This window comes from Mauremys reevesii, linkage group 16, assembly GCF_016161935.1.
Source record: "Mauremys reevesii isolate NIE-2019 linkage group 16, ASM1616193v1, whole genome shotgun sequence".
Taxonomy (NCBI): Eukaryota; Metazoa; Chordata; order Testudines; family Geoemydidae; genus Mauremys; species Mauremys reevesii.
The window spans coordinates 31,514,878-31,537,774 of record NC_052638.1 but is presented as its reverse complement, the minus strand read 5'-3'; the positions used below and the strand labels follow the sequence as shown (position 1 = coordinate 31,537,774).

The 22,897-nt window shown below is 42.5% G+C and overlaps 1 protein-coding gene across 2 annotated transcripts in view; it reads left to right on the top strand.

Moving 5' to 3' along the window:
- ADAMTS18 (ADAM metallopeptidase with thrombospondin type 1 motif 18) overlaps positions 1-22,522 on the top strand; it is a 101,244-nt gene extending 78,722 nt beyond the window's left edge. For both annotated transcript variants that reach the window (XM_039503619.1, XM_039503617.1), the window contains 7 exons: positions 2,944-3,085; positions 4,477-4,603; positions 8,523-8,727; positions 14,572-14,763; positions 15,367-15,579; positions 17,470-17,617; positions 21,590-22,522. In XM_039503619.1, the coding sequence (XP_039359553.1) occupies positions 2,944-3,085; positions 4,477-4,603; positions 8,523-8,727; positions 14,572-14,763; positions 15,367-15,579; positions 17,470-17,617; positions 21,590-21,705 (1,143 nt within the window). In that variant the 3' untranslated portion in view covers positions 21,706-22,522. The remainder of the gene's footprint in view (positions 1-2,943; positions 3,086-4,476; positions 4,604-8,522; positions 8,728-14,571; positions 14,764-15,366; positions 15,580-17,469; positions 17,618-21,589) is intronic.
- Positions 22,523-22,897: the final 375 nt, after the last annotated feature.

Genomic DNA, 22,897 nt, shown 5'->3' with positions numbered 1-22,897 from the left:
TGGAGAATTGGATTCTATCCCTGCCTGTGCCACAGAGTTACTGTGTGATGCTGGGCAAGTCACTTACACCAAACATTTTACAGGTGGCCACTAATGGTGTGTTTCTCATTTTATGAAAGTCCAGCTTGAGATCATGGGGCGGATCTCTCTCTGCTGCAACTGAAGTCAATTGGAATTGTGCTTTCAATATATACAGTGCTCTATGATACCTACAATGAAAAAAATCAGGTCCTAGGTGTCTCAGATGGGGCACCAAAAATCAATGGACATTTTTTACTTAAATCTCTCTGTGCATCAGCTTCCTATCAGTAAAATGGGGATGATACCACCCTGTGACTTTACTGGGGTGTTGAGAACATTATTTAATGTTTGTGAACCACTCACATGCTACAGCCATATGCCAAAATGAATAGTTCTGCCTTCTGAGCATGGGTTGATCATTGTGCAGTAAATAAGGCATTGAGCCACACATTAAACAATGAGGATAAAACTAAATATAAAATAGTGTCTCATAAAGCAAACATCACCCATTGTGTGCACCAAAAAAGGCAGGGGTCCTGTGGACAAATAGTACATGATCATGTAATTAAAGACTGTATCATAATATATATGCACAGAAAGGCCAAATTAAGGTTACACAGACAACCTTAATTCTAGTATTTCCTAACTTTCGAGTGTTTGACTGAATAACGTAGTTTTTCTGTGTAGTATTACTAGAAGGTGACACTTGATTCTATCTTCATATGTATACTATAAACATTAATATTGACTATTCTTTAAAATGCGACGATGGATAATTACTTTAAATACTATTACATACATGCATACAAAACATACCTTAGTGTTGTCATGAATCAAACTCTGTGCTCATAGCCATATGTTGTTTCCACCACTGGTTTCACATAAAATACCCAAATTTAAACTCATCTGAGTATTAGGTGTTTTGTATCTGAATCTTGCAATAAACCAGAGTATGCTATTATTCTGCTGGATGAATATATTTTGCCTTTTACAGACCTGAACGCTTATATTCCCAGTTTGGATCAATATCAAGATTCACACACTGAAATAAAATATCTGGCTAGTAGCAATGGAAAATATATCATCCATTTTTTTTTCTGCAGATGTAAATAGCACTCTGTCCAGATCCTTCATATGTTCAACGTTATTGCACTGGAGTTCGTGTACATTTCTTCTAATTTTTTCACTGTCATGGGTCATTTCTTTTTTCCAATATATACATTTTCTGAATAGTTTAAATCCCTTGACTGCCTTTAAAAATTTTATTATGTTGCTCTTGATCATAAAAAGATAAAATGAAAGTTTGCTGCTGGTTTTTGAAACCCGTCTGTTTAGCAGTGACTTCTACCTACATAGATCTATTTGTGCAGACATTTGGTGATACTGACTGCCCACTATATTTCACTAATGTCCCTGAAGTAAGTTATTAACATAGACTGGAATCCTATTTTAAACTGTAATGCTTATCAAAAACTGTGGTTAGGAAGTGAAGTGAACTGCACCTGCTCTATATCATTGTAATGGCCATATTGTTCAAGGAGGCTTAATAGAATAAACTTAATAGAACACTGTAATTTTAGAAGTATTACATATGAGGCACAGTTTCTATTGAACATGGATATTAGTGTATTTTAGCTGCCAAAACTCCCCTATCTAAAAGAAATGTTATAAAATGGAAATTTCTGCTTCAATTCAAATTTGAGTTCAAATATGTGTCAGGCTTTTATGAAGCTTGTAATTTTTTTGTTGTTGTTGTTGGAATGACTGCAGTAAATTTTAGGAAGTCGTTCCCATGAAAGGTGCAATGTAATTCACCAGTAATATATTAAATATAGTGAAAACACACATCGAGGAGCACCACCAGCAGCCAGACCACCTGAATGAAGTGGCCACTGCATTATTAGAATCAAAGACATGTTTTCTATAAAATGTCTACTGTGGGCCAGGTCTTCCCAGACCAAAAATAGGATGGGTGATATGCCAATGCACAAGGGAGCGATACAGACTTCCCCATCTTAGACATACTTGGGCTATGATCCTTGTCATAGCTCCATTGACGTCAATCGCCCTCTGCCCAAAAGACTTTTCACCAGCAACTGCATTTGCTGTGGATTTACTGTGTGACTATAAGCATGCAGGAGTACCTGTTTAGCAGCAAAATAGCTATTTTGTGTCTCCAGAATCCAGAAGCAAGAGAGACATCTTCAACCACATCGACTCCAACCCTCACCCACATTCCTCCTTCACTCACTCAGACTCTGTTTCAGCAAGGTATTTCGCACTGAATGCCTTGCTGAATTGGAGTTCAGTGCTGGAAAGGATCAGCTAGCTTAACATCCTGCATAGCACAGGACATGGAGTTTCACCCAGCATCAGAGCCTGGGCTTCAAACAAGCACCTGAATCACCACAAGAAGAGTCCAGTACTGGTACAGAGCCCAGTGGATTCAGGGATTCATGTTTTAAAGAGGCATTTATTCTGAGTAGCCAGGAACATGTGGGGCAAGACCATACTGAGAAAAATATTTGTCATGGTGCTCTTGGTGCCACCTCATACCAGCAGATGCTATTTCCACTTCCTGAACCTGATCTGACTTCCACTGAACTCAATAGACTCTTTCCATTGACTTTTAAGGGTGCTGACTCATGGCCCACATTTCGTGCACTATTCCACTGTGATCCCTGTTACGTGAAGTGCCATCCCTGCCAAGGTTTGGCCATATCACACCACTATTGGAACCAGGACATTTCAGTGTTACAAGGGTGCATTGTCTCTGCAGGAGTTAGTTCTGAATACTCTTTCAGACATGTAACTTGTATAAAAATACTCCATATAGACATCTTTAAACATTCTCAGCTACCTTAGGAATTCCAGAATTTGCATATTTTTAATTCTCCTCTTTTTCCCCCCTAAACTCTTTAGATCTTGTTACAAGGCAAAAATCCAGGTATTGCATGGGAATACACATTCCCCAAGATCATCAATGAGAACAAGACATCTGCCAAAAGACATAACTACTCCTGGGTGACAGTGCAGTCAGACTGCTCAGCTTCCTGTGGCGGGGGTAGGTAGCTTTCCTTCATCCCATCCTTTCTTTCTTTCATTCCTTTTTAAAACACACTCCACTCCAAATCTCTGTAGCTTTGTAAAGGTCTAAAACATCTTGTTAGGAGGCAATATAGAGCATGTGTAAATTTAATTCCAAATAGCTGAGTTCATCAGAGTCTAGCTCTGAAAGTCCATGTAGCCAAATGATAAACTTTTACTCTTGTTTTCCAGGAAACATTTTATTATACATTTATTTATTTTTTCTAAAACCTGGAAATTCTGTCATTAAACCAAATTCTGGGACAAAGAGTGGAGACAGGCAATAGGCATGAGAGAACACGTAGAAAGAAAATCTAAGCAAGGCTCATGTAAATATTTTGTAAGTTTCATTGACAGATTTACCAACCAATCAGTGGAACTACTCATGGAGTAAGGTGCTATTCAGCATGAGTAAGGGTATCAGAATCTGCCTCCCTGAAAGTAGCACATAGGGAAACTCTCTATTTAAAAAATAGACAGCAGTACCCAGAAATGTCTCTGTATTTCCCAGATTTCTCTTTGTTGTGCCTGTATGTAAAGTAAGTTACAAAGTAGAAAAGTGAATCTATGGAATGCTCTGAAATCATTTGCAGCCTCGAAATCAATGGACTATCTGTATATGGAATGAGCCTAGTATATGTTCCACAGAAAGTTTCAATGGGGTTATTTGTGTGAAGTAGGGTGAGAAGACTTCGGCTCAGAATAAATTCACTTGCAAACAAGAGCATACAGCTGTTTTGCACATTTACCAGTGTGTGTTTCAGAACTGCTTCAGAAGGCCCTGAAGTTCCAAATGGTTTGGGTTCAGACAAATGCAGTTTTCCTATGATTAACTCTTAATATGTTGAACTCATAGGGAAAGTTCCCAATTGACTTTTCCAGCAAATATGGTTCAAAGTAGATATGCACCAGGAACAGCAGCCTCAAAGAATGTAAAGATAGCTATAAAGGTAGAATAAAAAGTTGACAAAAGGGTTTGATGGACCATTTCTAAACACTTGAGAAAAGCTCTAAGGAATTTTCTCTGCTCGTTTCTGCAGGAAGATGGAACTCAAAGAGTGGCTTTGTATTTGAGTCTTACATTTTGCAGATATCTGCCTGTGGTTTAAATTCTGCCAATTCACTGTTTGTCTTAAAAATGTTATATCTGACTTCAGTGGCAGTCGTCACACCTATATTGCAGAAAAGTGAATTAACATTAATACAAGTGGCCAAATTGGCCCCACCCATGTTACTCCATTGACATCTGTGGAATTGTATTAGGGATGAGTCTGGTCTATGTTATTTAACCTTCTACACTAATACCCTACATATAAGGAAAAAATGTAACAATTTATTTTATTGTATTTCTTTTTGATATTTCCTTAGGGCACATTACAGCAAAAGCTATTTGTTTACAAGATCATCGTACACGAGTTAATTCCTCCTTTTGTGGCCCAAGGACAAAGCCTTTAACTGAAACAAAACTATGCAATGCTAATCCCTGCCCAGCATAGTAAGTGTTATTTATTCCTGTAGCGTTTACTATGTGTTTGTGTTTGCCATACTTTCTGATAGGCACATAGAACTGTATATCCCGCTAACTGGCTGAACCTACCACAGCCATGATTGTTATATGAACTCAGCACATTTAGTGAAGTGAAATTTAATGGGATTTGTTTCCCTATCCAGGAATATGTTGGTGGGATAAGTCAAAAAGATTTGCACTGTGGAATGGCCTTGTTTTAGTTAAAGTCTATAGTTTGTAATAAATTTAACACCCTTAAAAGTGGTCCAGTAATCGTTGGAAATTTCCTGCAAAAATTTAAAATTATAACACAGGACATTAAATCCAAATGGCAAATTATACAGTAGAGGCACAAAAAAATAGAGATAAGGTTTAAATAGCGGTAGAGTATCACGCGAGAGCCCCATATGCCTGCTTCAGCAGTTTCTTTGGGTTCCCTTTAGCCACACTATTGTCTGAATACTAATTTTAAGTAATCTTCCTAACCAAACAAAATCTGTTTGTATATGACTTATCTTCTGCCAAATGTATTTTTATCCAATGGGCTCAATTTCTTATAGACGGAAAAAACAATCTCTGATGTTTCCAGCAGTCCTTTTTAGTTATTTATAAATGCCTTAATTTTGACTTGGCATTGTCTTCATATGATGTTTCTAAAATATAACATTTATTTTAATCATGCAACAAGGCCACGTATGCAACTGCCTTACTATTAATGGGAGCTTTCTATGTCCTTTGAAGCTAGTATGTCATACATACTGCTAATAAGAATTAATGGTGAATAAAAAACATTTTTGACATACAGCATCATTCGTCCATGCTGCATTAAATTGATAGTCTCGGATTCAGTACTTTAAGATGGAGAGTTGATGAATTTTAACAGAAAAACAGATTGTTTTGTAGCATAACACAGAACACAAAGTTCAGAATATTTGGCATCCACTAAATGCATATTTGAGCTATGTATAGGGCCATATCTTCAGCTGGTGAAAATAGCTCCCTTGAATGCAGTGGAGATTATATCATTTGAGGATGTAGGCCATAATGTTAGTGTGCAATAGCTTCCAATCCACTCATGCTGTAAATGCCCAGATAGTTATTGAGAAATCAAAGAATAACAAGTGGTAAGCAGCAAATAAAACATATATAAATTTGGTGGGTATTATAGGCAAGAGAGAAAGACAAATGTATCTTACTTATCATTTACGTCAATATGATATTGACATGCCATTGTAAAAAAAGAAGACAAAACTTTAAAGTTCAAGGACAAATCTTTACTGCACAATGAGAACAAAGACTCATTAATATGAGAAGGAATAAAATTACTACTCAGTACATGCAGTAAGAATACACAAAGGCATCAGAATTGCATACTATTATGATTGGAGTAAAGGGCTGCCAAATCTAGTCATAATTATTATTTGAACTAATGGACGATACTCTTGAAACATAGCCAAGATACTCTTGGAAAATGGCAGTTTACAAGAGGGCATAAAGCAGGTTTATTGCACTCTTACATATGAAAAGGTAGATTTTCTAGACACCTACTGTCTGTAGGCTTTTAAAACTAACTCTTTCTTTTTGGCTGGTTTACCTATCAAACTGATTAGTACCATTAGTATAACTAATTAAAACACATAGAATTGATTAGAACCAAGACCTTTCCAGAAGCATATTTTTCAAGGTAGGCCACCAAGGAGAAGACAGTTCTTGAATCCTAGTACTGACAAGATTTACTTGAAATAAGTGTTATATTATTTTCCCAATTTGAAAAAAAGCAAACATTTATTTTCTGACAATGCTATTTTCAAAAAGCAGAAAGAAATCCAGGCTGAGTGAAAGCAGGTTGTTAGGTAGGATGAAAGTCTCAGGTTTTTCAGATTCCCACTAGAGAGAGTTAAAAGGCAATCTCCATGCTTCTTTACTGCTTCCTTAGAAAAGCCTTCCGAGCTTTCCATATCCGTTTCCATATTTAGTCCAACAGCAGCAGACCACCACAGTCCTGAAATTGTATGGAATGCCTAAGGTGCATGATGTGTGTGTTAAAATTCCTTTGTCCTTAGATTTGGTAGCTTTAAACTTCCCACAGCTTTTGGTACCCACAAATCTGGATTGTGACTCAAGAATTCTTCTTTTCCCAGAGGAAATCTTCCAAGGGAGGCATCATGCATTTTTAAATATGCACATTAATTTTGATTTCACACAGATCTGAAATACAGTCCAGTGAATGGTGCTCAACTTCCACATAGTTACAAGAGTTCAAATACTTTCTGTTTGATATAAGCAGCTGCTCTGGTTACCATAGGGCTTGTGCTGTGATAGTGCATGGGAGAGTTGGTGCCCCATGCAGTTGTGAGTTAAAAGAGACAATCTCTATGGTCATAAAGTGTGAGAATTCCTGTTTTAAAAGATTCAGTTTAAATTCAGTGCTTGATATTTGGAGAAGGTTTTGAAGACTCGTTAATTTGCTTGGATCAGTTCACGGTTCTGCCATAGGCAGAGGATTTGTTTATATGTTTCCTTGTGCTCCCTCCATCTGTTTGTTGCATCCACCTGCTATCTATAGTCTTTCACGTAGATTGTGAGCTCTTTGGGACAGGGACTGTCTCTTCGCTATATGTTGTACGCCTAGCACAAAGGGGCTCTGCACTCTAGGTGCTACTGTACTACAAAGAATATTACTCATTTTCCAAAGTGAACCCCGACTGTGCAGTTCAGCAATACATCTGAGGACCCTGTGTGATTTTTAGTGACGATATCCATCAGTGAACCTTGTCGGGTGACTGGAGGATATATTTGCCCAGTAGTAGTCAGCTGGTTAATTTGATATTGTTTTATTTAGATTTCAGATAATCTTGCTGGTTAAGCTGCCAAAAGTATTTGTCTCAGGACATCGTCTAAATCCTCTGAACTCTAATGACAGGGATGTTGAATTTAGCAAGCCATTTCTTTCTTGCTTTATTTTAAAGATCCACAGAACTTTGTAAACAGATTTATTATCCAAAGCAAAGACAAGATAACAATTGAGAGGAAGACTAGAATTGGGCAGCACCAAGAATATACGTAGGTCCATGTGCATTAGCCTCCGTGTGTTTATACATTGGGGGTTGCATGCATGGAGGCTGAGCATCTGCAAAACAGTGCTTTTGAAAATTTGGTCCTTAGTGTTCTCCTTCTGCCATACTGGCTTCTCCTTCAGAGTCTGTTTTGGTAGGTCCTCGCTTTCTTTTCCTACAGTTTTTTAGGGTTTCACAAGGTTTTGTCCTTGGTCTCTTCTTCTCTTTCCAGTCTCTCATTTGCTCACAAGCCTTCAACAAATATCTCTACCTGATCACATCTGACCTGTTTTACTCTACCATAACCTGTCCCTCTCTCTGGCTGTTCCTGCTGGAAGTCTCACCATCAACTAAAACAGAACATGGCTTGAACCCACCAAGTTCCACAATATTCACCTGTGTAACAGCATGAGATTTTAGCGTGCATTTTGTTCCTCTCCTCTCTCCTTCTGTTTGTTGCACTCACATGTTGTGTCTTGTTTCATATTAAACGCTATTTGGGGCAGGGAATGTGTCTCTCCATGTGGTTGTACAGCATCTAGCACAATAGGATCCTTAATCCTGATTGAACCTTAGGGCATTGCCACACTGCCAATAAAAATAATAATTACTGGGAGTTTTTCCTGAGCAAGGGCTGCGAGATTTATTCTTGTTGAACTTCAAAATGTTCTTTGCAAATAGATTGCATGAGTCCTGCACAGGAATCTTGTCAAATTATCTAACAGCAACACCAGTCAAATGGATTGAATAGATTGGATTTTGCATTTGAACTTAATCCTCGCTATACTGATTGTACAGGGTGCATTATAAGTCATGTGCTTGTAAGAAATAAATTCATTCTCTTCTGTAAGCTGGTCGACAGGTGAATGGAGTGTATGCAGCAAGTCTTGTGGTGGAGGGCAACAAAGTCGCCCAATTCAATGTGTCCAGAAGAAGACTTTTCAAAAGGAAGAGGTGGTAGCACATTCTCTTTGTCCAGTCAGCACTCCAGCCCAAGTACAGATATGTAATACCCAAGACTGCCCACCTGAATGGAGCCCTGGACCGTGGTCTCAGGTAATTTAGAGAAATAGTCAGAATGTTTTCTTTTGCCAGAGTAATAGCAATATTGGTACTGAGTCCAGTGACAGAGGTAGTTGGAATGAATGTGTACAGAATAGTTTTCTTCACATAGTTGTATCCTGCCTACTTTGGAAGGTCTGTGTAGGAAAATAATAAGGACAATCTAATTTCGTTTTAGATAGCGACTTTACTAAAAGAATCAAAGCATGGCTGGTATAAGTGGATGCATGGACTTGCATCTGTCTACCCTAATTTGGGATTTGTCCCTCAATCAGCGGAAGGAAAAGGAGGAGCTTCCTAGTACCCACAAACAGAGCCACAGGATTCTCTGATTTTCTGAAGGACAAGACTCTGGTTTCCTTAAAGTCATAGACCCCGCCCCCCACCCCTTTCTGACATTAGTTCATACAGCAATATTAACATTTTTCAGAGAAGAAATACACCTCTACCTCGATATAACGCTGTCCTCGGGAGCCAAAAAATCTTACTGCATTCTAGGTGAAACCGCATTATATCCAACTTGATTTGATCCGCCGGAGCACTCAGCCCCGCCCCCCCTGGAGCGCTGCTTTACCACGTTATATCCGAATTCGTGTTATATCGGGTGGCGTTATAATGGGGTAGAGGTGTATCGACAGAGATACCACTAATGGAAAAAGAATGGGGTTAGAATGGCACATGAGTGCACACACATTTTTGAAATGCGGGCAGATGAAGTTATGTTTTACTCAATGATACGTGTAGTAATCACATATTTACTTTTGTTAGTGTAGCCCATTCCAAGTAAGTAATTTAGTAGTGCAGTAAATTACTATTAGTGGCATAAGTCAGTAGCAGTGGGCCCCCAGGCACATTTCTGTGTGTACACACCCTTTTTCAGAAACGCATGAAAAACATGAACACTCTGAAGTTAAAAAGTCATTTCTGCTATTTTTGCAGTGATGCTGGTGCTGGCACGCGGTGAATGTTAATTTAAGGGTAAATTAACTGCTGTGGGAACTGACACTGTGGACCTTCGTCAAAAGAAGCAAAGTCCATTTTAAGTTCTTCTGTCTTCATTTAATGAGCTACAAGAGTGATATAAATCTGTTGTAAAACTACTGTTTTTTAATTCTGGTACTCTTTGTGAGAGTTAGAGAGGACTGGATCTAGGTGGTCACTGTCACAGAGGACATAATGCCTTTTAAAGAGAACAGAACTTCTCATTATCCTATCACATTGCACAAGAAGAACAAAGCTATTCAGTGGGCTGCAGTATTAAAACAGTCAAAAAGAATTACTATTTGCTTTTCAGTGTATAGGCAAATCTCTGGAATTCGCTGTTGCAGGGGGTTATGAAATCAGATAATATGGCTAAATTTTTAAAGAATATGGACAATGTTTTCAACACTAACACAGTTTGCAGTTACATAAACAAAAATAAAGGAAATAAAATATCATCTGACAGGACTTAAATTGAGTCCCTGCAATGAGTTGAGAAGGAAACATGTACACAATTCCCTAATTGGCAAGATATCGGAGTAGCAGCCGTTCGGCAGGCCAAGTTATATCGCGTTCATGAGATGCAGAGTTAAACAAACGGTTCCTGCTTCTGTAGGCGTTCTCTGTCCATTTCCGCAGTTAATTCTGCCTCCCTCCTCTACCTGCCCTCCCCTCCCGCTCCCTTCCCTCCTCCCTCTTTCGCTGCCCCCCCAGCTGGCGCGGGGGGGAAGCCTGGGAGGGCTGAGAAGGGGGCAGGCTGAGGGCAGCAGAGCCCCCCCAGGCGGCCGCCCGTGAGGTAGCCCCGTGGGCCCGCGCCCCCCGCCCCCCCCCCGCCCCGCCCCCCCCCCGCCCCCCCCCCCCCCGCCCCCCCCCCCCCCCCCCCCCCCCCGCCCCCCCCCCCCCCCCCGCCCCCCCCCCCCCCCCCCCCCCCGCCCCGCGCCCCCCCCCCGCCGCCCCCCCCGCGCCGCCCCCGCCCCCAGCCCCCCCCCCCGCCCCGCCGCTCGCCCCCCCCCCCCGCCCCCCCCCTCCCCCCCGCCCCGCCCCCCCCCCCCCCCCCCCCCCGCCCCCGGCCCAGCCCCGCCCCCGCCCCCCCGGCCCCTGACCCTCACCGGCTGCGGCGGCCCCCCCCCCCCCCCCCGGCCCCGCGCGCCCGGCCGCCCTGCCCCTCTGCCCCCCCCCCCCCACCCCCTGCCCCCCCCTGCCCGGCCTGCCCCGGCCCCCCCCCACCCCCTGGGCCCCTCCCCGGCCCACGCCCCCCGCCTCCCGCCCCCTGGGGTTTTGCCAGGGCAGCGCCCCGGCTGCTGGCGGGCGGGCTGGCCCCGGCCCAGCTGGCCCGCGGCGGCCCTGGGCGCCCCCCCCCCAGCCACCTGGCTCGCGCCCTCTGGCTCCGGCCAGCCCTCTGGCCTGGCCTCCGCCCACTCCAGCCTGGGCCCAGGCCGCCCAGGGCAGTGAGCGGGGGGAGCAGGGGAGTGCAGGAGGGAGGGGAGGGAGAGGGGGGGAGGGGGAGAGGGGGGGAGGGGGGGTGGGGGGGGCCGGGGGCGGGGGCCAGGGGGGCAGGGGGGGGGGGGGGGGGGGGGGCAGGAGAGGGCAGGGCAGGGGGGGGGGGTCAGGGGGGGGGGGGTGGGGGTGCGGGGGCAGGCGGTGGGGGGGGGTGGGGGGGGGGGGGGGGGGAGGGGGAAGGGGAGGAGGGAGGGAGGGGGGAGGGAGGGGGTAGGGGGGTGGGGGGAAGGGGTGGAGGGGGGGGGGGGCGGCTGGGGGGGGGGGGGCCGGGAGCCGGCGGGCGCGGCCTGCGGCGGTGCGCCGGGGCTCGCGGGAGGGGGGCCCGCGGCCCGGTGGGTGTCGTGTGTGTGGGTGAGTGCACCAGGGGCAGGGAGGGTGGGGGGAGGGAGGGGGGGGTGTGGGGGGGTGGGGGGGGAGGGGGGTCAGGGTCAGGGCAGGGGGGGGGAGAATGGGGGGGGGGGCGGGGGGGGGGGGAGCAAGCAGAGCAGAGATGGGGTGGGTGGGGGGGAGGGAGGGGGAGAGGGGGGTAGGGGGGTGGGGTGGGGGCGGGGGTGGGGGGGGGATGAAGAGAGGAGAGGGGGGGGTGGCGGGGGGGGCAGGGGGGGGACAGGGGGGGGGGGGGGGGGGGGGGGGGTGTGTGTGTGGTCAAGGAACAGGGGGGTGATGGGGCACGACCCCCCCCCCGGGGAAGGGAACCCGTTGTTAAAATTTTGGGGGGAGGAGGGAACCCGTTGTTAAAAATTTGGCAGCTCATCACTGGATATATGATAGAGGTTTCTGAGACTTTAAGATATATGGATATCACCTTTTCATGCTTTCCTCTGAAACCATGAGGCTAGAAACTTCCTTTGTTAAAAAAATGAAAGCTGAGCTCTGCATATATTCATGCAGCTCTAGCAACCGGTTCTTTAAGAAAAATCACCAGTTATCATACAAGTTGGTGACACTGGATTGGAAACTGCCAGAAACTGCATTTATGCAAGATCAGATGAGCCAGTGGTTAAATGTAGTGGCTCTTCTGAATGATACTGCAAAGTTAGATCCATTTGGCTTTTCAGATAGATATAAAGATATTGGGTCTGATTTACCCTGCAATACTCTGGTTTTATGCTGATGTAACTTCACTGTGCTCAGTCCTATTACTCTATCTTTTTACCCTTTTCAGTCTCTTAACGTACAGGCATCCCAACTGGGAGACAGGACAAATATACTGTAAACTTGTAATTTATCTTAATTTTAAAAATAATAATGCTTGTCTCCCTTTGAATAATCTAAAAATAATTAAGTTTAAAACTTTATTTAGCTTTGGTCCTGAGACCGAAGGAAAATATTTATAAACACAAAGGTATCAAACATCAAAAGACGTGTTAAAAGGTTTTGTGTTTGTAGAACTATTTTGTAAATGGTTTGTTTCTGCATCTTTTTCTTAGAAATAAAAGTGTCAATTCTAGTTCCCCACTTACCACCACCAGCTTGGAGTCTTACAGGATGTATTTCTGATATCTTAATGAAGGTTTGGGGTGTTCAGTCTTTAACAAAGTCTTCCTTTGTCCACAGTATTCATTAGCGTCAATAACTAAACAGTTATCAACAAAGATAAAAAAGGTGAAGAGTGGGACTAAAGATAGCATTCCCTTCTCAGTTATTCATCTTTTACTTTTGGCTTTGGTGTTGTCATCTCACTAGTCATGCATTCATCAAGGTTATTCAGGACCTGAATTTTTAATGTTAAAAACAACTATAAAAATATTTCTTTGGGGCGAGGGGGAGGGCTGGGCAGGGCTTGAGAACCTTTCAGATTTTCTTTTACATCATACAGAAGCAAAAAAAAAAAAAACAACCAATATTTCCCCCTTTGCTATACATCTGCGAATTTGCTGTTTTGGTTTGGGATTTCTAAAAGCACTTAAGAAAATTAGGCAAAACTCCTATCAAAATATAATGGCAGTTGGGCACATAACTTCTTTAGGTCTCTCTGAAAAGCTCAGCCTCCGTCTATCATGTTGAAAACTTTAAATAAATACATAAAAATGTATCCCTCATAATGTCAAATCTCTTCACAGACAGACAGGGAGAACGCAGCTCAGTTTATGGGAAGACCACAAATCCAAGCTTTTCAGCGAGCACAGGTTTCTGCGCACTGAGCTTGGATAGAATGTTTTAAAAATATCCATAGCCTAATATGCACTTTGGTAGCACAGTACACGGGCTTTTACATGCATATTACTAACTTAATGAACTCTGGTAAAAAAATAACAAACAAAGCAAGTACAGGATGGTAGGAAATCTGCAGTTATCTCAGGGCTTTCACAATTCTGCAATTTCTGCTCTAGAATATATTCAGTTGGTGCATTTTGTTTCAGCCACAAAAAGCATATTTTAGATTTTAAATCAAATAGTAACAAACAAAAAAATAAGAATAACTCAATATTTATAATGTTTTCTAACCACAGCCAAAATGTCCCAAGTTCCAGTCATGGCTTTGCCAAATAACTTGCTTTGTGGCTTTGACTAGCGCTGGCCCTAGCATAAATTGGAGTAGCTGACTGTGGCCCTCAAGGGCCCAAACACTAAGGCCTGGTCTACACTAAGTGGGGGGGGTCGAACTAAGGTACGCAAGTTCAGCTACGCGAATAGCGTAGCTGAACTCGAACTACCTTAGTTCGAAGTACTCACCCGTCCAGACGCCGCGGGATCAAAGTCCACGGCTCCCCCGTTGACTCCGCCACCGCCGTTTGCGGTGGTGGAGTTCCACTGTCAACGGGAGCGCGTTCGGAGTTCGACATATCGCGTCTAGATGAGACGCGATATGTCGAACTCCGAGAAGTCGAACGCTAGCCGCTGACCCGGACGGTAAGTATAGACGTACCCTAATTGAGAATTGGAAGAGTACAGCTGCCATCTACCTCCTCCCATCCTCTATGCCAGGGTGGGTTTGGGTAACATAGGAACCCGCTAGTGTAGCTTTACACTTGCTGAGAGCTCCTTGCACTGGGGGGATTCTCAGGTGGGTCGTTAGGGCCAGATTTCAGCCCCTCTGTGTTGCCAAGGGCTGAGAGAATCTCTCTTTCTGCTTCAGTTCCCCATGTATAGAACAGAGAATGCTTATCTTCCTTACTAGAGGGCTGTGAGGGTTAGTTAAGGCTACACAATAAAATGTTTAACTCCAGGTTTGAAAAATGAAAAGTGCCACAGAAGTATGTTTATTACATTACATTTTCCATAACAGAATTACAGGTTTAAGTTAACAGCAGTGGCTACAGATAAGATTCATTATGGCTTCTGTGTTCTGCTGTAAATACAAAAATGTCAATTTTAAGTGCCCCAAACTCAAATGAATATTTCTTTCTGCCAAAGTGTTCCAAGACCTGTGGGAGAGGCATTAAGAAACGGGATGTCCACTGCAAAAGCACCAGCCCTTCCAAGCTGAAAATCTTACCAGAAAGTATGTGCAGCAGAGATCCCAAGCCAGAATCCCAACAGACCTGTGTACTAGGACGATGTCCCAAAAACGATCGGCTCCAGTGGGTGGTTTCTTCTTGGAGTGAGGTACCGTACCACAATCCGAATGACTGACTTGCTCTCTGCAGAGCTTATAAAAGAGTACTGAAACACTGGCATGCATGGAGCGTATGAGAGAAAAAAAGTGCTATGGATTCAGTAAGGGTCATGAGCTGATGAAAATACAAACTCTGGATCAGACATTTATAAGGGCTTTGCCTGTAACTAATATAGTCTACTTTTAAAAAAACGACTAGTAATTTGCAGGACCTTACTTTTTAGGTGCCCTACTTAAAACACCTGGAGAGGCCTGATTTTCAAAACATGTTAGGGCACCTTCCCTCCTTTTAAGGTGTTTCAATTTGGGTGTCTAAAGATTGAGGCAAAGTCAATTTTGAAAATGTACGTCTTCATGTCTCAAAACACTTGGCTGTATCCTGCTGTCAGTGTGTATGCCAGACTGCCCCTGGCGTCACAGTGGTTTCCAAGATGGCAGAATTTATACTAGTATGGAAACATTTTCCCATGATCTTTATGTTTTTATTTTCCATGATGCATTCATATTCCACAAAAGTTTGTCCAGTCTTTAGTGGAACTGATATTAATTTATGGCAATGTATTATTTTAAAAGCATGCACTTCTTTTTTTTAGTGCTCAGCATCCTGTGGCCCAGGTATTAAAAAGCGTGAAATGAAGTGCAGCGAGAAAAGCCTCCATGGAAAATGGATCACTTTCCCTCAGCGAAGGTGTCGGAACATAAAGAAACCAAACATAGAACTAGAAGAAGCATGTAACAGAGGGGCTTGTCCATTGCAGAGGCTATACCGCATGGTGTCCGGATGGTACTCCTCACCCTGGCAGCAGGTATGAGAAAAAAAAGTCAGCCTGGGTTATTTGGAGTAGGTTACTCCTTTCTCTCCCACCTCAGTGCTTTCCATTCCCAATGCCACTTTCTCTTTTGGCATTTATGGAGTCAGTAGGGCGTGCACAGTCCCTTCTGTGTGGTAGATCTAACACTGTTCTCCCACTATTGGTCACTGTGGAATGGAGAACCTCAGAGTCACCACGTGGGTGAATGTACCCTTAATGACCAGACCAATAACCGTCCCAGTTCACTCCTCTTTGAACACAACCACACATTGTAGTCAGCTAATGTCAAAGTTAGAAATATCAGGCCAAATTCTGTTCTCCATTATATCCATGCAGCCCCATTCAGCTAACGTGGTAATAGGGCATAATGTAACCAGTGGGTTGGAATGGCTGGTATGTAGGGCAGTCAGTCCCCAGAAGGGGGCAGTCCACTGGGGCATGGTGAAGCCAGTTTGCAGACAGCATGGCTGTTTGGTGAAACACCTTCTGAATCGTGGGTAATGCCTAGGGAAACTGCACAAGCAGACCATGCAGAGTTGTGCAGCAATTCCAAAGAGAGGGCTAGAACATAGTATAATCAGCCATAATGGGACTGTTGCATCTTAATGTTGATAGCCCACAGGTGTCTTCCGCATATAGTCATAAGAACATAAGAATGGCCATGCTGGGTCAACTAATGGTCCATCTAGCCCAGTATCTTGTCTTTCAACCGTGGCTGGAGTCAGATGCTTCAGAGGGAAGGAAAAGAACAGGGCAATTATTAAGTGATGAATTCCATTATCCAGTCTTAGCTTCTGGCAATGTTCCATAGAAAATCTTGGACCATGCCGATATTTTGGTATGATGTAGCTGGTTCCATATTACTGCATTTTGGTGTAGCTAGTTCCTTTATGCTAAAATTGAAGAATCTAATCTGTTACTTGTGGTGTCCCTAGCCTCTGCCAGAAGCTGGGAATGGGCTGCGGGGGATGGATCACTTGATGATTACCTATTCTGTTCGTTCCCTGTAAAGCATCTGGCGTTGGTCACTGTTGGAAGACAGGATACTGGGCCAGATGGCCAGTCTTATGTTCTTATATGTGCTGCAGCTGCACTACATTCTATGCCATTTCCAAACTCCATCTTTCCACTCTTCTTGAAAGTGCACTATAGATGAACCATTACATATCTATATTCTCAAGTATTAGAGCATCTGCACAGATTGTCTGGAATTCCTTAAATACTATGATTAATTACTGGATCAGCCTGTATTTGTTTCTACATTCTTGCAAACAAGCTTCTGTATTTCTGGAACTTATCTAGATTATGAGTCACGTATCTATGAGACACATATTTGTTTAACATTGTATACTTGCAACAATGTATGCCTGACAGATGTAATCAGATATACCCATCACATCTGTCTTAAGGACATATTTTTCATGAAGCACGTGCAAGTAAAAGACTCACTCACTTTATAATACTTCAGAGATCTTCTTGAAAATACTTGTTTTTTTCCCCCGATATTTCCACAATTATGGCTTCAGTGGGAATTTTACCTGTGTTGGAATAGCACAACTGGGCCCAGAGAATCAAGTTTCAAAAGTCATCTCCCATTTAGGTCCCTAAATAAGTAACCAGATTTTCAGAGGTGTTCAGTGCAAGTTGGATACTTGGCTCTTTTGAAAATCTGGCACTTGCTTTAGTGGCTCAGTGGAAGCTGAGCTCACTTGAAAATCTGGCTGTGACTGTGGATGCTGAGCTCTTTTGAAAATTTGGCCCTTAGGTTCTTTACAATTTGTAGGCCTCATCCAAAGCCCTGGGCAGTCTTTCCATTGACTTTCAAGGGCCTTGGAAGACCATCTGTGTTGTAGCATGTGGCTTCTCATCTTTCCTTTTCTGCAGTGTACAGTAACGTGTGGTGGGGGAGTGCAAATCCGGAGCGTTCAGTGCCTCCGGCAGGGGCAACCAGCAACTGGGTGTCTGCCACATCAGAAACCAGCGGTGTCTAGAGCCTGCAATACTAACTTCTGCCCAGCTCCAGAGAAAAAAGGTAAAACACCAAACTCTGCGTTGTGAATTACATTCAATGGTGCGTTTGATTGCTTGGAATTGTATAGCCTGACAAACATCACCTTTGCCAGGTACATTCTCAGAATAGGTGTGGAGGGGGTTATATCTTCCTGTGTAAATCCCACATTTTTCAGTATCCCCATTGCACTCTGCAATATATTAAATTCGGAAGTGCATCACCTCTCTTTTCACAAGCAGACATAATGGGCTAACTGCTAGGTCTGATATGTTCAAGAGGGACAGATATTTTTAAAAGCAGGAACATGTTGAATAATAAAGGATATGTACCTCTTTTTTTTTGAGTTCAGGTTTGAGTTGTTTCTCTGTTTCTGGTTAAGTAAAGATCGGGCTGCACTGTGCATTACCTTAACTTCCACCCTCTTACAGTGAATTCTGTTGATGGGCGCATCCCATAGAGACATTGGCATAAAGTTAAAATAGTGACTTTTCTGTAGAGCAGTGGCAAACTGTTCTTGCTGCTGCTGAGCAGAGGCCCCTCATAGCTTCAATTTTCTTCCATTTGTCTCTCTTTGGCTCCCAAGTCATGATGAATAATAACAAAAGTGAGATTCAATATGTACAACCCTGAAGTTTTTCCTGTAGCTGTCACTTGTGGCCCAGTTATGCCTTGTAGGCCCAGCTTACAGTGCTATTCATCCCTGCATCCCAAAATACTTTACAAACATTAATTCTCAAAGACCCCTGGTAAGGAATTTTAGTGTTATTATACCCATTTTACAGATAGGAGCTGAAAATAGAGGTGGTGCCCTGGTTAAAAAAACAAAAGCCAGAGCCAGGTCATAGTTGACTTTCTTCAGGTCCTAGAGCAAGGTCATAGCAGCACTTGCACAAGAACACAGGCATCCTTACTCCCTGTCTCCTGCGCTAACCATCAGACAATATTCTCACTCATCCATATTGACTCCTGGAGCTTCACTGTGTGTGGAAAATATGTAAAACACATTGATATGTCAGCCACCAGGCCTTTGGGAAACATACTATTGCATGAGCCCAAGAAGCAAGACAGATACAGAAATAATATCAATACTGTTTTATTTGCGGGGTGTGCAAAGTACAGCCTCAGGATTCATCAGTCAGCTGCAACCAGCCTGGGTTGGAGGAATGGATGAATCAGGCCTAAAAGGGATAAGTAAATAACTGACCGAGTTTGAAAAGTGACTAAACAGTTCTAAAGACTCAGAAGTTAGTTCCAAATCTTCTGGGAAGTTCTGCTGTGCTTCAGAATTTGTTTTGTGAATGTATTAAATCACTTTCTGTCATGGTATAGCAAACCCATCACCCCCCAAAATGCCTCCCCCCAGCCATATTTCATGTCTGGGCTGGTATCTGTTATTCATTTTGGTCTTGGCCAGTTTCTCTCCCTCCCCACAGCTGTAGAAGCTCTTTCTCCTGTTTTGTAACTGGTTCTTCAGACTCTGGAGATCAATTATCTCTCCACTGCTCTCTAACGCTCCATCCAAACCCATGCATGGAGAAGGGGCCAGCCGTGCTACAATCACGTGGCAACAAATCACTCTCAATTAACAGCCGCACAGCTCCAGCTCTGAGAGCCATTAGGGAGAGATCATGGAGAAGAAATAAACGTTTCAGGGAGCGTTATCATGCTCTCCTAGACAATTTGGGTCTCCTCTCTAGCAATTTTTTCTCATTTTCATCACTCCACCAGAGACAGCAACAGGTACTGTAGCATATAGCTAGTAAATCCAAGATACTTGGAGCATCTTAAAAGGAAAACTGCATTTTTTAAAGAAATTGACGTTCATGAAAATGAGGGACCATACTAACTGGAATCAATGGGAGTCTTTCCGTTGACTTCAGCAGTCTCTGGATTAGGTCCTAAAAGTAATTCTTTTCAAGTGCCTAAATCCCATCTTCAAAAGGGATGTACGTGCCATGGGTTCTGTTATGTTCCATTGACTGTGAATGCTCCCACATGCCTACGTCACTTTTGAAAATGAGATTCAATCACTTTTTAAATTTTACCCTAAGTGACTTAGGAGCCTGGCTGGGTTGGCAAATGTGCTGTGAGAACTTTCCACTCATCATTCTGCATATGCCTCTCAGTCATCACTTGCAATGCCCTTCCCCCTCAAGTCATAGTCCTCACTTGAGCATTCACTGTCAGACTTGGTAAACTGTATGGTGGTTTTGTCTTGGTATGGTGGATAATGGGCCAAAAGGTGCAAAGCTGGGACTATCTCCTTCCTACTGACATTCAAATTGGAATTTGAATGCTTGACTCTAGGGGGGAAATGCTGCAGCAAGGTATGTGCCACCTACTTCCCAGAGTGCAGTTTGTCCAACACCAGTCTGTTACTATGTGACGTTGCTTGCAATGTGTTATTGGGGTGCGGGGAAGCATTTTATTAGACAGTGACGTCTCGTGTCAGACTGTGTGCCTTATGCATGCCATCTTTTGAGGGGGTTTCAAAACACAACCCTTAAACATTCTTTAAAAAGAAGCCAACACAGTGAAGTGGCAGCTAATAAAACAGAGGGGTGTGTGGCTGTGTAACTCTGGTGTTACAGATATGAAGGAGTCTGTATGGTCTGAACGTGAGCTCATTTTCTTTGTGCCACCCCTTTAGTAGCTGATCTGAGAACACAGGCAACCGTAGCTAGGTTTTTTTTGAGTAAGAATCCTTGTAAATTCCCTTTACTGACCACGTGTACAGTAGTTGTGAAGGCAGAATGGAATGTTTTCCCATGCTCATTTAAGAGTTCAATTTAGCTATAAATTTTTCTAAACCTCACTTAAAAGTCTTCATGCTTCTCATGCATTTTGAATTCGTTTATAAATCATCCATGTGAATCATCACTATGTACTTGAAAAGAAGCATAAAGCAGTGACTGCAAACATGTAGAATGGGATGCCCATGAAATATTTTTTAACCAACTGGGCTGTATGTGTGTGAATCATATACAGAAATAAATGAAGCAAAACATTCATCTGCTTTTTAGTGTCTGATTTTTTTAATTAAAGGTGGAATTTTCAAACACACATAAAGTTGGCCTACCTCTGCTCCCATTAAAGTCAATGAGAATGTCACCACTGAAATGGGAGCAGAGCAAGGCCAATGTTAAGCATTTTTTAAAAATCCCACCCTAAATTACCGTGTCATATAATCTGATCAAGAGTTTGATTATTATATTGGGGGCCCTGTTCAGATTTTAATGAGTGAAATATGCCTATAAATGACAGAATTTAGATGTCTCCATTTGAGGATGCAAACTTGGGGTCTCAAAAGTAGGGACCATATAATAGATTTTGCTTTGTGGATGCAAATTTTAACCCTTCTGTGCACTTAGGCTTAGATAATTGAAACTGAACCCTCTTCCCCACACCCATAAAATGTGGGTACATGTATGCACATAAGCAATTTTGTGCACACACATACAGAGCTTGTGGTCTGAACATTTAGATTTATTTCTATAGTGTATGTACATACACACACTCTCAGAGCCTGAACTATTTTCTCTGCACATCAAAGAAAGGGTAGAGTAATATCACTAGCATAGGGCTCTGTGGTGGACCCATTTGTGTAAATAGTTGGTTTTATTGCAGTGGTTATAATCTGTAAAATAATATAGTGATAAGGGATGAAATCTTGGCTTCAGTAAAGCCAATGGTGAAACTCTCATTGACTACCAAGGATGTCACCCTATGTTATTTTTGAAGTGTTGTGTTATAAACTATTTCATTTGCCTCTCATAATGCCACAGCGTATTACATCAAAAATAGAGCTAATAAATTAAAAAGAAAGTGATATTAAAAAAAGAGTGTACAAGGCCTCCTTCTTCTTTAACTGGAATCATCCCTTATGTTTACATCCTCGGCAAGTGTGTAGAAATCAATAAGCTGAAGTACTGCCTAATTTGCAGAATTGCTGAAATACACGCTAAACATATTGATTGGATTTCCCTTTTTCAGATGATCCCTCTTGTCTGGATTTCTTCCCTTGGTGTCATCTGGTTCCCCAGCATGGTGTCTGCAACCACAAATTTTATGGCAAGCAGTGCTGTAAATCATGCACAAGGAAGAACTGATTGCAATATTTTATTGCAATCCTGCAATGTCAGGATTCTCCCTTTTGGTTTACATTGAAATTCAATTGACTTTAAGGCAGGACCTGGTGCCACATAAGCCACTGATGGAAGAGAGATGTACGGCAGAGTACTTTCTAGGGGATTATCTGAGGTACAGTAATTGTTAGATAAATGGTGATCCAGGACTGGTTTTTTTGCTGACCTCCCTAAAGTACAGAGTAGTATGGATCACTTGAACACTCCCAAACAAGGGTCATTTCTTCCCATCACTCTTTAAATATGTCATTTTGCACTGTCATATGTGATAAGCAAGAAAATAAGGTAAGCAATGCTCATCCACATAATTTATTGGAATGTGAACAAAAGAGATTGAGAATTCCGTGCCGGAGGTTGCAGTGTGGCAGTATAGAATATCTCAGTCTATCACCATTGCTTCTTTTCAGTATTTGTTATGATAATGTCCATTCAAAGTAAGGAGGAGGTTTACTACCGTTCTCATGAGAGAGAGGTCCATATGGCTGTTGCTCGGAGCATGCAGTGTCACACATCACAGGTGTTGTAACTACAATAAGTAAATAGTGCACTACTAAGGTAAATGGTGCTTCTGTATTACACTTGCTGCTGGAAAAGCAAGTTTGGCATCATGCTAATGTTTTTATTGTTTTGAAAACTTACACTTTCTGCTTAGTGTAGAAACTCAGAGGTGGTTAACTAGCCACTTGAAATGTATTCCTAGAAATATTCAGCCAGTAGAATATGTGAGACTTTTAGTATTGCTGTGTAATACAAGTAAAATAGAATTTCACATTTTGACTAACTCAAGGAACTCAAAGATTTATTGAGCTCAATGGTTATATTGTTTTCAACATTCTAAGCACGTTAGGTAAGTTATTTTAAGGTTTAAACTTGACTTTTTAAAATAAAACTTCAAAATATGTTTTTCAGAAACTAAATTGTTTAAATGCCAATATACTTAAGAATAACTTATTTTTATCTCAACTTTCTCTGCAAATTTTGGTTTATCAGTTAGCAAAAGAGAAATAGCAGGAATAGGATAGTCTGTTAATTCACACACACTTCTCGGAATGGTTAATTCTTGATACATGAAAGATCATCAATTGGAAAAAAAATAATCTAATCAGAAAAATCAAATTCAATTATATTTTTAGACATTTTGATAATCCTCAAAATA